Raw genomic sequence first — 17604 nt, 5'->3', positions numbered from 1 at the left:
TTTTTCCTCCACATTGCAATGCTATAACATCATGACAATGTGATTGTTCAGTTGCAATGTTGATCTTAGATCAACTTTATTATGATGATGTAGGAACAACACCAACATGGGGATATCAGACACACGCCACCCATCCATCCATTTCCTTCCTCTTATCCAGTTCAGGATCCCAGGTGTTGCTGGAGCCTAACTTAGCTGCTATGGGATAAAAGGCAGGATACTCAATGAACAGGCTATTGCAGGGTGAACACAGAAACACACACAACCCCCATGGCTATTTTAAAATCACCTATTAATATAACCCATGCATTTGTATGGACTGTGGGAGGAAGCTGGAGAGAAACCTCACAGACACAGGAAGTATAAAACAAACTCCACAGAGACGGGCCAGGCAGTAGATTTGAACCCAGGACCTTCTTGCTGTGATTGCTGATTGATATTTACATAAATGTGCAGTTAAAGTGTTACAATGTTGTTATTAATGAAGTGCTTAGTAGTGCAAGCCTTTGATTCCCACTGAAATCATGGACATCATGTAATGTCAAGTACTGGAACAAGGTAGAAAGTCTGACAATCATAAGCCTAACCTCAAAGTACTTAAGCTAAAGATCCGTCCTCGTTTAATTGTGAGATTTTGGCCTAAAGGTCCATGCAGGAGGTTGATCCTGCTCTGTTTTTGCTATAAAGTGGTGTACAGTATCTTTCCTTTGGGGCACCACAGCTGTTTTTTTACCAGCTGCTTTCCCTGTTATTTTCACTTGGACTGCAATGTTGTTTAATTTTGTCGCAGACTTAGAGAATTTTCCGAAGCCTTTCCAGGAATGTGACTATTTTAGGATACAACCTGCTTTTTAATGCCTGAATTAGTTGAGCTCAGGAAATCTGAAAAAGTAACACTATTTTACATAGTTTAAGTAAGAATGTGATATTGGCTGTCAGATCTGCTCCTTTTTAATTGATGGTACTAATGCAGATTGTGTCAAAGACAAAAATAATGAAAAGTGGTTAAATCACAAAATGGACAATAATCTAAAACCAGCCCAGCTTTCCCCATTCAACTCGTGTCATTTTTAAAACATTTCATACTGTATGTCACACTCCTTCATCACCATGATCTTTGTGTATTTTTTTCAGTAACCTAATACCAGCTACTGCTAATCCATCAAAGGCTTTAACTTCTGTCACAACTATATTTGACAAAGGTTAATTAGTTTGATATTTTCTGTTATTACAACATTATTCCAGTGTTACACGGACATTAGTGGCTAAAACTGTGGGGTTTTGCCACTAATGCTGAGAGTTTTTTTAATTCACTACTTTAGGTTTGATTTATTTGTGGAGTTTAAATAAAACTGTCTCGTGTAAACTCCAGTGTTATTATGGCAGTGTATGTATTGTGAAATTTTGCTTCTGACTGGTGCTGTTCAGGTTTATTGCAGGTTTAATGCTGTACATAGTGACTCTGCTCTGCGTGTGAAAATTAAAGATTGAGCTAATGGCAGTCTGAGGTTAAATTATATAGAAATGATGTGCCATTAAATCAAACTTACTAAGATACTGAAAACACCAAAACACCCCAATGCTTGACTCTAAGAGATCACTAATAAAGAATATTGTGGAGCTGACACGGTTTTTTGTTGTTGTTTGTTTTCAAGTGAATAGACCCCCCCCCCCCCAAAAAAAAATAAAAATAAAAATTAAAAACCCAAACCCCCCAAAATGATAACAAACAAACAAAAAAAAAAACACGAAAAACTAGCCTGGAGGTTGTTTGTGCGTAACTTATTATGCGTAACTTTTGGGTTTTTTTCTTTTACCTAATTTTCTCAGATACCAAATATTTTACATTCGGCAGAGGGTGTTTTATAATAACAGAGGATGGAATATTTATGTTACACTGGAGTTAATATTGTAACAGATACAAAGTACTGTGCAGAAGACAGAAATCATCCCTGTTATTTCTTTTTTTTTTCTCTTTTTTGCTCGCAAGTATCAAGGCCTTCTTGTATTTTTCTTTTTCTTGAGGAATATTTCTTTAGTCGTCTCTTTCATTTCAGTCTTGTATCTGACGATTTCTTGTGTTTTGTTTGTTAGACCACTTCACACTGCCCTATGAATCATTCAAACCTAAAAAAGGCACCTAACTCAAGGGATGAGCCAGTGTTGCGTCTACATATAACAGACAACTTAGCAGATAAACCCATTTTGTTGCTAGCAGACCAAAAGCACATCTTCTGTTGCCATTTTATTAAATATACAAAAAATGCCAAAGATACCAGAAAGGTGAACTATTAGCCAAAAGACACGGTGTGCAGTGTGTCCTTCTACAAATTTTGAGAAAACTGGTCAAGTGAAAAGAAGTGGCAAGCCGGAACTGTCTACAGTCCTTGAGAAATAGTAGCAATTCCAGCAATTCCAGAAACGGTCTCAGTGGAAGGGCGTATGTCAAAAAAACAATACTCAAGGAAGAAAAAAAGGGAGAAAAAGCTGAGGTATGCCTAATTACACATTCCTTAAGACTACTTCATTTGATTTTTAAAAACTGTGTTTTTGCCTTATGCATTATATTTCTATGTTTGTTTGTAGCTGTTTCAAGAAATCGTTTTCCTAGGAAATATGGGAAATGACATGTGGCTCAAAACTTTTGCACAGTAGTATATATTTTCATAGCTATAACCAGCAAGCATTGATGGCTAAAACTTATCAAATGTTAAGTTAAATTGAAAACAAAGCCAGTCAAACAAACTTTGATTCAGAAATGATGTAAAAACTAACAATGAAAAAGAAATGGTCCAAAGTGGGAATCTCGTGCCAGTTTCCTGGCTGAAAATCAGCGGGAATATGCCTCCCCGACACCTCCAGCCTCCTTTTCTGGATTGTGTTGCTCTTTCTGAGACATAAAACTCTGCTATATGAGTTTTTTTCAGCAAATGGGTCACATATAAACGTAGGAACAAGAAACTGATATTGTTGTTTACCTTGGAGGACTTGTTGGAAACTCCTTTGATTTATAGTCCTCCTTGAGATCTTTACGCCCTCCATCAGCCCTGAAGAAAACACACCAGATGACTTATGTTCTCCATCAAATGAAGTCGTCTAAAACTTTTTAGTGACTTTTATTAGACCTCACTGACCCCACACAGGAATCCTACTGTGAAGTCAAGTACAGGAGTGACTCCTCACAAACATTCGTCATGTGAAAAGAATCTTTGGCACTCAGCGCTGTTCTTTGAGGACATCTAAATTCTGTTTAGTAATGTGACAGCTCTCAAATAAGTCAGTTATTCCTCTCGGACGTCCCAGTGAAACCATTACTGTAGCAGTGATTAGACCTTAGCGTTAACACATTAAGACATTCAGACTTTCAGCAAGTCTCCAAATCCAAAGACACTTAGCAGGAGTATTAAATATCCGTGCGGTCACCTTTAATGTCCAAACTTCTGGTTGGTTTTTTTTACCCAAGCCGTCATGAGTTTCTCAGGAGAAACAAGCAGCCCTGTTATTTAAGCCTGAGTTTCACTTTTGAAAAAATGTATTCAGCCCTGTGGATACAGACTTTTCTGGCTTCCTTCTTGGAAAACATTATTTAAGTTTCTTTAGCCTAATTTTCTCTTGTTTTGTTACCTTGGCGCTGCAAGCTGTTCTCAACATTTTCACCACACTGTCCACTTTACCGAACACAAAGCAAAGTTAAAAACCAGCCCATAGAGCAGGGGTGTCCAAACTTTTTTCACTGAGGGCCACATACATAAAAATATAGGAGGGGCTGGGCCACTTACTAGAAATTAGGTATATAACCTTAACTTTAGTGTATTAAAGTTAGAAAAATCACTTAAAAGTGGTCACATGTGTTATATTGTTGAACATAATTAAAGACAAAACTGCCTTCATCACAGCTTTCCCTAAATTGATCTTTATTGATTTATTCAGAAAAAGCTTTGGTAGCTCATTCTCAGAACAGCAGCCTCAGATTTCTTCTTAGACAGAAGATTTACAAATGTCACTTGATCAAGGAGCAAATCTGCATCAGATGAGATCAGCTGACTTTGCGTGTGCGTGCGCTGTGCACAGCGGTGTGTACTCTGTGTGTTAACAAGAAAAACGCATATAAGAAAGTGGTGCCCAAAAGCAGGGTAGTGACAGAATTGATGCGCATTATTGATATTTGAAGCATGTGTACCTGCACATTAACACACGGGTACTGTGGAATATATTTCTTTACTCACCTACAGTGCTGGTGCTCTCGTCCACTCCCCGCAAAAAAAATAGCAGCTGTGCGGCGTCTGTGGCATCGGCGCTCTCATCGCATGCAATGGAGTAAAAATCAAAAGCACAGCTTTATCAGACAGTTGCAGTTTAATGTTGGCTGACGAGTCTTCAATGCGTTGCACAACTGTATTTCTGGACATGCTGACGTTGTTGAAGTCCTGCACTTTTTCCGGGCACATTATTTCGGTGACTTTAACGAGGCAGCGTTTTGTGAGGTCTCCATCTGAAAAAGGCTTGCCATGTCTTGCGATGAGTTGGGCGACCTCATAGCTGGCTATTGGAGCCTTTTCCTGGACCTTTTGAGCATGAAAAAAATACTGTTGCTGACCCTGCAGGATAGCTACCCTTTGCTTTAATTTCTGCTCTCGCACCAGTGTAGGATGCATAGGCCTGATGTTTGGTTTCATAATGACATCGTACATTATACTCTTTCATAACTGCCACAGTTTCAGTGCAGATCAAACAGATACACTTCCCCTTGAATTCTTTGAAGAAATATTCACTCTCCCACCGTGTCTGAAATTTTCTGCATTCACTTTCTACCTTTTGCTTCTTTGGGGTAAATTTCTTCTGTGATTGTCCTTTTTGGTGGAGCAACTGCCTTGATCAACAGTAGCTCCCCCTTGGTGTTAAAACTAAGAAGTGCAATACACTCAAGCAAAAGTTGAAGTGCGGCCATATTCTATTCTATTTATAAAATTACTTGTGGGCCAATTAAAAATGGACCGCGGGCCAGCTGCGGCCCGCGGGCCGGAGTTTGGACACCCCTGCCATAGAGACTTTAAAGTGGTTGCCACAATGATTCTACTATAGACACATGTACCTGTAGACATGGAAGCTACAAACTGACTCATCTTTACTCCCTTTATTACCTGTTGCTCTGGCTGCTGGGCTACCTTTAAGATCACTCTGGCTTCTTTGCTGGTTTTGTAGGTAGTTGCAAAGTAGATGATATTGTGCTAGCTGCATAATCAGAGGCACAGCTTGTTTCCCGAGGAGTGAAAAACTCTAGACTGCAGCAGCTTGCAGTCCCAGTAAGAGAAACCAGCCCACCCAAGGGGTCTCTCTCCAGTTGCTGCTACTCTAGCCTTCACTATGTTAGAGAGAGTCTTGAATATTCTAACTTTTAGTAGATCAAATTTTTCCTTCGTTTACTTAGATATTTAACATCAGCTAACATAGCGCGTAGAGCATGTGTGTCCAGCAGAGCACATATTTAATATGACTGAGTAAAGTGTGTCATTTTTTTTATTGATGTCAGTTGTTTATATCATACTGTAGTGGTGATGAATTGGAGGGGTCCCCTAGTGCCCCAACAAACTAAATTAAGGTCACTGAGTATAATGCAGTTGTTTCTGCCCTGGCTGCAGTTTGCACTTTACCACCAAGGTCTTTTCCTGCAATAAAAATAATGTTCATGTCTCCACTCTTCAAAAGTTGTCTTACATGTTATAAAGCATAAGTAAAGGATTTTGTTTCCTTTGCTGTTGCATCAGTAGTTTTGATTGTCACACAGTGAGCCACTGCAGCACGTTGAAAAAGCGATGCTAAAAACTATGATAACGTCTGAATATGAATGGCTTCTAGCCTTGCTGTTGAATTTGATGCTATGTTCCAAAATGTTGACATGAGTGGCAGAAAAGTCCTGCAGAGTGTTTTGATCAGATTCTCAAATGCAAATAAGATAATTTCCTCCTATCGTTACTGAACCTGCACCTCTGATGTCTCTGTTGTAAAGATATTGCTTATAAGCAGTGACTGGTTGTACTGGCCAGCTTCTAGGTGTAACTGTGTGGAACTGTTAATGATTATGAGACAGGGCAGTGCTGGATTAGATTACACGTAGTGACTTCCATGGAAAAAAGAATGATTAAGTATTTTAGGTCAGCCCATGTGTTTTTTTGTTCCTCTTTGATGTTAACAGTCGCCATCATATTCCCTCAGAAAGTTACATACTGGGCAAAAATTTCTTTTAAATATAAGAAAGTTTGATGCTGTTGCTGTTAAACATTTAAGTGACTAACTTTTGGATTCTGTTTTTTGTTTTTCAGGTTATTAGTGGGTGCCCCGTATGAAATGAACGGTGCTTACCAGACGGGGGATGTTTATAAATGCTCACTGAGCAAACGAACCAACGGCAACAATTGTGCCAAGCTCAATTTAGGTGCAGTATTAAAAACACCTCTCCATTTTTACAAGAGCATCACGAAAAGAGTCCAAACATTGACAGAGACCATCATAAATGCAAAATGAATGCATGCTTTGTAAAGTTGTTTACCACGGTTCCTGCTTGCTTTTCACCTCATGTGTCAGTAAACATCATGATGACATGTGTCAGACAGAAATGTGGGTACCATACCATGCATTCCACATTTTATTATTTTTTTAAACAGTTTATGTGCATTTCTACTTGTGTGATTTGCCGCAAATGTTACCACATGCCTCTTCATACGGGTTGCACATGTTGTGCTTGTTAGGTACTCACAAGAAGTTTCATGAAGTAAACATTTAGATCTGAGGATGTAGATGTTGCTGACACAAACCAAAGTTCCAGATTGTGGATAGCGTATTTCTTTATGTGTGTTTGAAACAGTCCATCATAGATCTCAGTGAAATTTATTTTCCCTCAAGGAAGGATATCTCTGACAAACGTATCAGAGCGAAAGGACAAGATGAGACTGGGAATGACGCTTACATCTAACCCTAAAGACAACAGCTTTGTGGTGAGAGCCCCTTTAAAAATGAGTTATGTTTTATGAAATATAACATACAGTAATGGCCTGCTGCTGCAGAACTTTTTCAGCGTGTAAGAACACATAAGATTGCAGTTGTCCAAATAAGGGGGAAAAGAAAAACTTCCCACAAGATTGTCTTTTGATTACATGGTTTTAATGCTGCTGTTCTTGGCATGAACCTTGCTTTTTGTATTATGCTGAGGTCAATAATCTTGCTTGTATCAATGCTTTCTTCCAGGCCTGTGGACCATTATGGTCGTATGAGTGTGGAAGCTCGTACTACAGCACTGGCATATGCTCCAGAGTCAATGCAAGCTTCAAGTTCTCCAGAACAATCGCCCCTGCCTTTCAGAGTACGTTTTTAAATGATGAGATTCATTGATGGTTTTAAGTCTCTGCAAAGGATTCGATCCTTATCTGGGAGCTTGTACCTTATCATTCCAGGGTGTGAAACCTACATGGACATAGTGATTGTTCTCGATGGCTCAAACTCCATCTATCCCTGGTATGAAGTGCAGGCTTTTCTCATCAACATTCTTCAGAAGTTCTACATTGGGCCCGGGCAAATACAGGTTTGTACAAAAACAAACACTAAGAGAAGGTATGTTAAACAGATCTAGATTTCGCTCTTCGTTCATAGTCTTTAATGTATTTTATGTTGTTCCGTGTTTTTTGTGTCCTCAGAATTATGTTTCATTAATATGAAGACGATGTTTTTGTTGCTATAGATCACTGTCACTGCATTTCTTTGTGTAGGTTGGAGTTGTGCAGTATGGTGAGAAGGTTGTCCATGAATTCAAACTCAGTGACTACAAATCAGTGGAGGAAGTAGTGAAAAGGGCACGCAGTATCGACCAGCGGGGTGGTGAGGAGACCAACACAGCTCTTGGCATCAACACAGCACGGTACAGTAACTCCGTTAGTCCAAACGAACACTTCAGTAATCCTCCGTTCTGTACTGCATTTTACTAAACATAGTAAACATGTTTACAGCTCACAAGCTTTCAAACACGGAGGACGACGTGGAGCCAAGAAGGTGATGATTGTGATAACTGACGGAGAGTCACATGACAGTGCTGATCTCCAGCAAGCCATTGAGGACAGTGAGAAGGACGGGATCACCCGTTATGCCATTGCTGTGAGTCTGCTAGATCAGTTATTGAACTGGATTACATGGCTTACAGTTGAGGTTGAGCTTGGTTTTCTAAAGGGTAGTAAATTCCCTGTGGAGCAATGAAACACCATAAACATTAATGAGGTGACTTCATGGGGTTCAATTATAGCAGTTCTCTCAAGAGTTACAAATGGAGCCAAAACACTTGGAGTCCTCCAAACACACACTCGGTGTAAGAGCAGTCGAAGGCGTGAATGATCTCTTCAAAGCCGCAGAGGTTTTTAGTTTTTGCCATGACTCCTGTGGAGATAGGGCACACTTGTTTCCATTCAGTGGCTAAGCCCTTTGAGTCATTTGGCTGAAAGTCAACTGGAGTTGGTTATCAGAAACCTGCTTAATGAGTGCAAATATCAGCTCGGTTCAGGGCTATTAAAGGATGGGAGATTTGTTATGCTGGTCCTGGCTTCATGCATTTAGTGACAGACTGTTTAATCTGATCTTTTTAGGTTCTTGGCTACTACAACCGCAGAGGAATCAACCCTGAGGCCTTCCTCAATGAAATCAAGTACATTGCCAGCGATCCAGATGACAAACACTTCTTTAATGTGACAGACGAGTCAGCGCTGAAGGATATTGTGGACGCACTCGGAGAGCGAATCTTCAGTTTGGAAGGTTTTACAAGACTTTTAGTTCACCAGAATTTCATGGTTAAAGTGAGGCTTTTAGGGATGCACTCACAACACTGTGGGTACGATTGAGTTTATGTGGCAAAATTCAGGAATAATAATGAAAGAACAATAATAATAAACAATAAATGATTAATATAAACTAATAAATAACTAACAATAATCTTTTCTATAGCAAATGCAAAGAGAGAGTTTAATAAATGTATTGGTCTCTAGGCAGAAATGTCCTTTTGTTAAAAAGAAACTAAACAAATAGCAATATGCATAAAAACGTTGTTCCTCTGTTGTGTAACTTTAAATTAAATACATATTGTTAAAAAGCGCTTTTTGATAACATCATCTTTCCCCTTTTAACAGGCATCATCTTGTAAACATCTCATATTAAAGTCTTAAATTAACTGAAAGCAATAATTTGTTACACTCCTAGTGGTCATGCTACAAAAGTATCCCTTTATTATTTCTTTAAATCTAAATGTCAAATGTTTACATTGAGACTCCAGTTCCTTCACCTTTCAGAAAACGTCTGTGCCACTGCAGTGGTTCAAAACTCTAAAAACTGACTTGTTTACACAGGAACCAGTAAGAATGGGACAGCGTTTGGCCTCCAGATGTCTCAGGCTGGATTTTCCGCTCACAGCCTTGAGGTAAGTCTGACTTCTGCTACCTCCTAGTCTCACACCATCTGTCACTGCGTAGGACAACACACATAGTCTCAAATTCAGGTCCATCATAACTCCTTCCCAAAACCTGTCATTTATTACTTTCCAGTCCCTCCTGAGGTGCTGAGGTGATGTGTGGCCCTGGAGGTTTAGGTCACCCTGATTTAGAAGCCACTGACAAGAGAAACAGGCCCTTTTTCCACTTCAGCTATGCAGTGAAGACAGCCCTCGCTCCCTAAGGAAGCATATTATTGAAACGCTGAGACAAAAGGGAGACAGTTGTGGTGTAGACTGGCTCGGGTTTTTTCGCTTTTACTCACTAAAGACATTGATTGTATCTTAGAGCAGATAGACGCAGGTGTGCTGGATTTACACACAGCTGGAGGAGGACGATAAGTCAGTCTCCTCTACCTGCTGTTCATACAGTACCAGTTCATCGATTTTCATTCCTTGCTTTCTGGCTCATTAAAGACATTGGCTGATGCAACTGCTTTGATTTTTTCCAGTTCGCCTTCACAGCAGGATTATCAAGGGAGAAATAAATGTGTCACATACATATATATGTTGAAAAATAAATATATGCAGCCTTTGCAGCTGGGTGGCAGGGGTAGCTGGAAATTTCGTCCACAAGGCTGGATTCCAAAGATGCTTGACATCGCCATTCAGAGTGCTGAGAGCAGGATAACATCGGAAAGAATGTCCGTGCTTTAAAGGAGAAAAACTGCTTTAAGGTCCCTGATGGTTTTGCTGAACTAGTGCCAGCTAGGAAGGGTTCTTATGTCACATATTTTTTAGCTGTCCCATGCAACTTCTTATAAAGCAGTTTCTCAGTGTGCTTTTTTTTCTTTTCTGAGCAGCGCTCGAGCTCAGTGGTTAGCACTGTTGCCTAACAGCAAGAGGCTCCTGAGTTCAAACCCACACAGGGTGCTTCTGTGTGGTTTGAATACTCTCCCTATGCTAGCAAAGGATTTCTAAAGGAGCTCCGGTTTCGCCCTTCTAAAAAACACGGGTCTAGGTTTGTGCTGACGGATACTTAAACTGGTGAGTTTTACTTGCTGGTTAAATAAAAAAGTTAATATTAAAACAGAAAAAAACATATCTGCATTTTGCACAAAAACTGTTTCCAGTGTTTAATACTTTTCAGAATATCCATTACTTGTTTTTTAGCTGGAATAAAATGTACATCCCCAATACAAAGCTGTGTGTTTGTGCAGCTCTGACTATCTTGAGTACAAGAGTAAAGGGTTGGAATCTTAAAATAAAAGCAAGGCATACTTTATGTCCAAAAATGAATCTGCAGTAGAAATAGGTCACTGGATTATGAGGTTGAATTGTTTTGGACTTTCATTTATATGCCATGGAGACCGTTTTGACCAAAACACATAACCACACTGGCATAACGTTGGTGTTACAGAGTGACGTAGTGCAAGCGCGGTAAGCACACAATTCCATCTTTTAGGAAGGAATCGAAAACCTTCCAACTCATGCTCAAATACTGGAAAGTGTGCTGTCGGCATATTCTGTACAGCGAGAAAAAAAAATGGGCCCACTGAACTGAGGAACCCTATAATTTCAGTGTCGCTGATACAAAGTATGGTGAACTACGGAATACAGAAAATCGCCCCTCAGTCCCTCCTCATGGCTACAGCTGATTTCTACTTATAGCTTTGTTTCCTTTATTGAATGTTAACTTACAAATACCATATTTAGCAGCGATCTGATTGGTTTCTTTGCGTGCTTTCATTTATTTTATATTAGTACTTAGCTCTGAAGTTCAGGAATAACAGGAAATATGAGGTTAGGATAAACTTGTGTTTCCCTGAAAGGCTTGTTATAGTTGCTCAGCGGGCAAAAGAATCCACAGGGGCAATACCAGAGAACCCAAAAAATGAAAAAAAATTAACAAGGGCTCTGGAAAAACTTGTGTACATTTAATATAAGAAAGAAAATCCATTTTTATTTTGAAAGTTTAATAAAAATGTTTACCGACAAAGAGGGTCGAGCTGATAAAGATTAGTGTCCAAATTGTCTGAAGCTGTTGCTTAAATAGAGACCTTCTGTTAGGTTTCACATCACAAGGGGAGAAAAATGCAGACTCAGAGCAGGCAGAGTAAAAGAACGGTTTTAATAGGCTGAATGTTGAATTCCAAAGCAGAGTTCACAAATCCCAACAAACAGAAATCAAAAATGAAGCAGGCTAAATGAGGAGTACCTGACTGTTGACATGCAGATGATATGATAAAGAATAAAGGAAGGACAGGACATCAAATACACTGAAAATTGACCGGGTATGGCAAACAGGTGAGGAATGAGACACGAGTGAAACCATTCAGTGAAGTCGGGGGAGGACAGACAGGAACAACAACAGAAACCTGACCTTCAAAGTAAAAGGATAAAATATTATCCATGGGACAGACACAGACCTTAACAATAAGTCAGAGAAAAAAGACACACAGAGCAAGACACAAACAGAAACACTAGAGGAACTACTATTCAATGATTTTAATAATTTACACAAGCCAAAACCAAGAATCATTACTAGAAGACAGAAAATATGGGAACCAAAAGTTCAGTGTTACAAGAACTGTGTCTGATAGCGCACCAGGAATAAAAACAAGAATCACAAACTCGACTCGGAAACAATGAAACAAACTTAAGAGCGTAAGAATAACCATGAAAAAGTGAAACCGCTTAATAGCAGTAAAGTCCAAAAACAAACACCACAAATCCCACAGACCATAATACCTTCAGTATGGTAACTCATTTGGTAAATGTGCAAGAGCTTGTGAGGTTGAAAGTTTTCCACTGTTATCCTGATATCTACGTGAATGTTATCCCATGACCTGCTGGAGGGAGCCAGAGGTACTGTATATCCTAATTAGAGTTTCCTGGTATTGTTTGAAGTAGTACAAAAAGTTCAGAACTCCCCTCAGAGTTATCACCAGATTAAATTTCACCATAAGTGAGTCGAACGGTCATTAATCTAGCTAAGGTGAGCCAAACACTCAGACTCTGCCACATACTGCTGATTGGAAACCTTTATGTTCCATGACTGTGTCCTCACAATCATCGTCACACAGTAATTACTGTGCTGCGTCCATATGCAACATGTGCAGCACAAGAAGGATTTTCTTTGTTGCTCTGCTGTGTAAATGAAGTACATGCATGCATATCCATTTATTAACTACTTAACGTCACATACAGGATGGGACTCTGGTGGGTGCTGTTGGGGCTTATGATTGGAACGGAGCTGTATTGAAGGAAACACGACAGGGGAAGGTGGTCCCTCCTAAGTTGTCCTACGCTCAGGAGTTTCCCGAGGAGCTCAAAAACCACGGTGCCTACTTGGGTAAGTACTACAACAGCCTAAGGGAGTTTTAAAAAGTGGAAAAATCTGGACACGTTTTACGGAAATGATTGAAAAGATAAAAGAAATCCAGGAAAGAAAAATGTTATTTTTAGATCAAAGAACCTTTGAGCTAGTTTCTCTTATCAGTGTTTAGTTTCTGCTCCAACCTTTTTTTGTTTTTGCTGGTGCTGAGATGTATGACTGCTGTGGAATAGTACCAGTTGTTTTAGCTGCAAACCATCTCTATAAAGTGTACCCATTTCTCAAGTGCTTTCCACCATATCCAGCTCCATCTCCACTCCATGACCACAGGCCTCTGCTTTTGCCATCAGTGGTTTTGTCTATGAGCTTATCCAGCAGGCCGCCAATAGAAGGCATTCTAGTCTGAATCGTAATATGAGGTGGAAGGAGAATTCTGGACAGACAGAGAGAAAGTTAAAGCTGGGGGAAAGAGAGGTATGAAGATGGGAGATGAAGGTGGAAAAGTATACAGCGAGCAATTGGAATTTTTAGTGGGGAAAGACAAAATGAAATAGAAGATGAAATCGGAGAAACCTGAGAAACCAGAACACCAGCTTTTACTGAATCCAGCTTACTGAGATTTAAGTCCTCAAATTGCATCACTATCGTCATTTTCCCTGACTCATGCAAATCACTGCTGTAAGATTTAACATAAAGTTTTCCACTGTTCCTTATACTTTAAATTTACATAAAGATCACTTAAAAAAAGACTTTTAAAGAGCCATACAGAACGGATCGTTATAAAAAGATAAGTATAAGCTGCATACTCTGGTAGCTTTTTGTCTGTGATGGGTGTTTGCATTTTTATACGTCATGTTTTTTTTTCTTTTACATAAACAGGCTACACTGTGACGTCTGTGGTGTCAGCCAGAAATGGCCGTCTGCTCGTAGCGGGTGCTCCGCGATTTAACCACACCGGCAAAGTGATCATTTTCACACTCAAGAACTCGGGCAACCTCACCATCCTCCATTCCCTCAAAGGCCAGCAGGTACAGAAGCATCCACAGCCAAAAACCGACTGATTCATACTTAAGCAGCTGTATGCCAGTTGATGCAATGATGCAATTCTAATATTGGTCTTGGAAGGATAACAGTGCATTGAGGCTATAGCAACCAGAGTTTACCTTACATATGCAGACTAACTGGTTAAGGTTTTAGAACAGGACGTCATCCTTTGATGCCACCCATTCCTAAACATCAAACTCATAGATAAAACACAAAAGTGGGTGTATATTAATAAACTCTAGCGGTGGTGTATGTGTATAGCACTGTATAAAAATCAGGATCACATCTGGCAGTGCAGGACTCTATCTCAGTTAGATCAAAGGGATGGACTGTTTTTTGTCTCTGTTAAAGACATTTCAGTACCCAGTATATCCTGTAAATTTAGCTTTCAAAACCATTGGAATAACTCCAAATCAATAATCTATAAAATTTGATCTAATGAATGGGAAAATGATCATGACATGCAGTACCCTTTTAGAAAAGGCTAATGGCCAACAAAATTTTTATTTAGAAACTTAAGCTCAATAACTGAGTGTGCTCCACTGCTGCAATCCAAAAACTATATATACATAAGAAACTGTATATAATCGCTGTATATAATCTCTATTACTGTTTGCATTGTTTTTTACGATTTTGTGCTTCAATTGGTGTCATTGTTGTTATATCATTTTTAACTTTACGACTTCGACTGGATTACAGATCATGTGTTATGAATTTAATCCGTCTGAGTCACATTACGTTTTAAGACGGTCATCATTTCAAGGGGATGTGGCTCGGTGTGTTAATGACCACTACACTCAGAACTGGCAGAGGTTCACAGGCTGCAAGCCTGAAGTGATCTTGCAGCAGCTTACATTGTACCTTGTCAGCAGCAGCTCATCCAAAAGAGCAGATGTTTCTTTTGTAGAAAATGTTCTTGAGCTGAGAAGTCTGGAGCAAAAAATAAAAATTTAAGAGGCAGATGTTTCTAATGATGTTTCATCCACTTCGGTGACTGATCTATGCTCCCTCTGGAAAGCTCCCACAGTCTGAGCTTCTACAAAAGTGTCAGGACTTTTGACCACTAGCAAGCTGCCATTTGCTGACAATATTGAAGTTCAAAAGCCACTCGAGCTCATGAGCAACTCTTCAAACCCAAACATCATGTGGTGCAAAAACCACAAGAGGGAACTCAAGAGTATTTTATTTTGTATAGTGTGTCAATTGTGATTGGATTTAATTAACAAACTAAATGCAGGCGATGTCATCATCTGGTTGAAATGCTTTTAAACTGATAAATCATACAGATCTTCACACTGCACGCACTAATGTTTCTTCCAGATTGGCTCCTATTATGGCAGTGAGATTGCACCTGTGGATATTGACGGAGACGGTATAACTGATAACCTTCTGGTGTCAGCACCGATGTTCTTCAGTGCAGGCTTGGAGAAAGGAAAGGTCTACATCTACAGAGTCACAGAGCTGGTAGGTATATAAATGCACGCGAGTGTTAACCAATGGCTGCACAGAACTAGGTCGACATATGTTCAATCCCCAGATTTCCCAGTTACACTCTGCTGTTTTCCAGCACCACTGTCAACATTTGACACATGATCTTGTCCAGATTAAATGCGCAGATCAAATGACAGTCTGCCATGCCAGTGTGCCGACTTTATTTGATGTGCAGCATGAACTCAGGAGGAAACTATTCTCTCTTCTCTGAACCCATTTCCAGCAAACCATTTGGAGGCGAGAACTTTTCTTTAATAGAAGGAAATTTCCCGGTGTTCCAGGTCTGTCATGCTCATTGGAATAATGAATGTCTTCAGCTGTCTCAAATCCATTGAACAGGCATAGAATGGGTATTTAAATATCCAGTGTACCCCCAAACCACATCACAGGTGGCAGCTTAAAAACTAAACACAAACAGAAATTGCATGTTAAAAAAGTTTCTCTTCACCAGGATAGAAATGCCACGTGTTCTGGATAATTAATAATGTGGTTGATTCAGGTGTCACTCCAGGATGCTGCTCAGTCATATTGTCCTGGAAAATTTCTTAAGTTGGAATTCCTTGGTTTAAAAAATATGCAGCTGGGCTCATAGTTGATATTTATAGTCAAAAATGTGATTCTGCACTAATGCATGTTTAACTGTCCGGAGACCAATCCTCAGCAACCAGGAATGTCTTATTTTAGAAAGGTTAATGCTGGCCACTTAATAGACACTACAATTATTTTTTTATGGTCAGTAGCCTAATAATGGATGTACAGCATATTCTTTTATTCTCTAACTTTGCTTCATATAGAAGCTCCAATAATGTAGTGGCTCACACATGAAAGATACACGGTTAGCGACTGAGAGGAGATACAAATCAGTGGTAAGAAGGAAATATTTCATTAAGAACGACATCTGGTGTAAAAATCTGCCAAATAAAGTATGTAAATCTATTTGCTTGTGAGTACAGGAGAAGCTGAAAGAAGCTTTAATTACTTGATCATTAATATTTTGATTGAGAGCACTACAGTTGTTTTAAGGAAGGTTCAGAGGAGGTTGGAGATTGTTACCATCATGGCTCATCCGGTCAGGATGAGAATGAACAGTCATCACTTACAGGTTTCTCATTTTATTTGAATAATGAGTATAAAGGAAAGACACACATGGACTGCTATCTCTGAAAGGAACTAAAGTGTGATTTAAGTAACTCAGTAACTCAAAATAATGCATGAACTTAGGAGAGTCAAACAGAAACTCACCTCAGCTGCCGCCCCATGTGGGAGTGAAAGAGTGAGCTGTAGGTGAGTGCAGTCCTTATATAACAGGTGACAGGTGAGTGCAATTAAGGGCCATTTTTTTTGTTTTTATGGCATGCCTTCTTGTAAATGAAGTGTGCAGAATTAAAGCGCTCAATTTTCTTCAGCTCTGTGGAGTCTCTTTTCACTTTGAGGTCACTCTCTGTGCTCTTTTAGTGTCACAGTTTGCGGGGCAAGCCGTGTGATGTTTGTGGAGGAAGGACCCAAAATGCAGGCAAAGGCTGTGATGCGAGTGAGCATTTATTGACAATGGTGGCAAAAACAGGAAATAATGAACGAGGAGCTACCCAAAAACCTAAACTGGGAAAACTAATGAACAAACCTGAAACCATAATAACACGGGATGATGAGCAGAGAGACGCAGAAAAACACCAAGAAACGCTGACGGACCGACAACGAGCACAGGCAACCGCACACTATATATACACACGTGGATCTTAACTGACATAAAGAGACAAGAGACACAGACCTTCAAAGTAAAACCGGAAACACTGACAGAACTCAGAGAACCTCAACAGAATACATAATCAGAATAAGCTAGAACCAAGATAATAATAATAATAATAATAATAATAATAATAATAATAATAATAATAATAATAATAATAATAACAAAACCACTGAGTCCACAGACTCAGGCACATGACATTTAGTATAATTTCTAACCACTATCGTTACCATTTCTATCCCCTATCTGGTAATGTGGAGGCTTCAGTAGGCTTAATACAAAAGTGATGTATCACTTGGCTGTGTAATAGCAACTGTCCAAAACATTCATCATATCTGTAATAAATGATAATACAGTGCTGTAAAAGTCACCTCAGTCATAAGGAAGGTTAGTTAACTAAAAGTAAAGAAAAACAAAACTAGAAGTGACAAAGATTTCAGTTATCTAAAGTAAAAACTAAAACTAAATTAAAACTAACTAAAATATTACAAACAATATGGAGGAAATGTTCTTAGATTTAGTGGTTTG

General features: G+C 39.3%; 1 protein-coding gene across 1 annotated transcript in view; it reads left to right on the top strand.

The window, feature by feature from the left end:
• itga11a (integrin, alpha 11a) overlaps positions 1-17604 on the top strand; it is a 54850-nt gene that overhangs the window by 16430 nt on the left and 20816 nt on the right. The window contains exons 3-13 of the mRNA XM_063483894.1: positions 6321-6433; positions 6901-6992; positions 7243-7357; positions 7449-7576; positions 7761-7909; positions 7998-8142; positions 8625-8790; positions 9378-9448; positions 12668-12812; positions 13674-13822; positions 15159-15302. Of these exons, the coding sequence (XP_063339964.1) occupies positions 6321-6433; positions 6901-6992; positions 7243-7357; positions 7449-7576; positions 7761-7909; positions 7998-8142; positions 8625-8790; positions 9378-9448; positions 12668-12812; positions 13674-13822; positions 15159-15302 (1417 nt within the window). The remainder of the gene's footprint in view (positions 1-6320; positions 6434-6900; positions 6993-7242; positions 7358-7448; positions 7577-7760; positions 7910-7997; positions 8143-8624; positions 8791-9377; positions 9449-12667; positions 12813-13673; positions 13823-15158; positions 15303-17604) is intronic.

The sequence above is a fragment of the Pelmatolapia mariae genome, linkage group LG1 (genome assembly GCF_036321145.2).
Source record: "Pelmatolapia mariae isolate MD_Pm_ZW linkage group LG1, Pm_UMD_F_2, whole genome shotgun sequence".
NCBI lineage: Eukaryota > Metazoa > Chordata > Actinopteri > Cichliformes > Cichlidae > Pelmatolapia > Pelmatolapia mariae.
The sequence above is the reverse complement of the archived record's forward strand: the minus strand, read 5'-3'. Positions and strand labels throughout refer to the sequence as shown.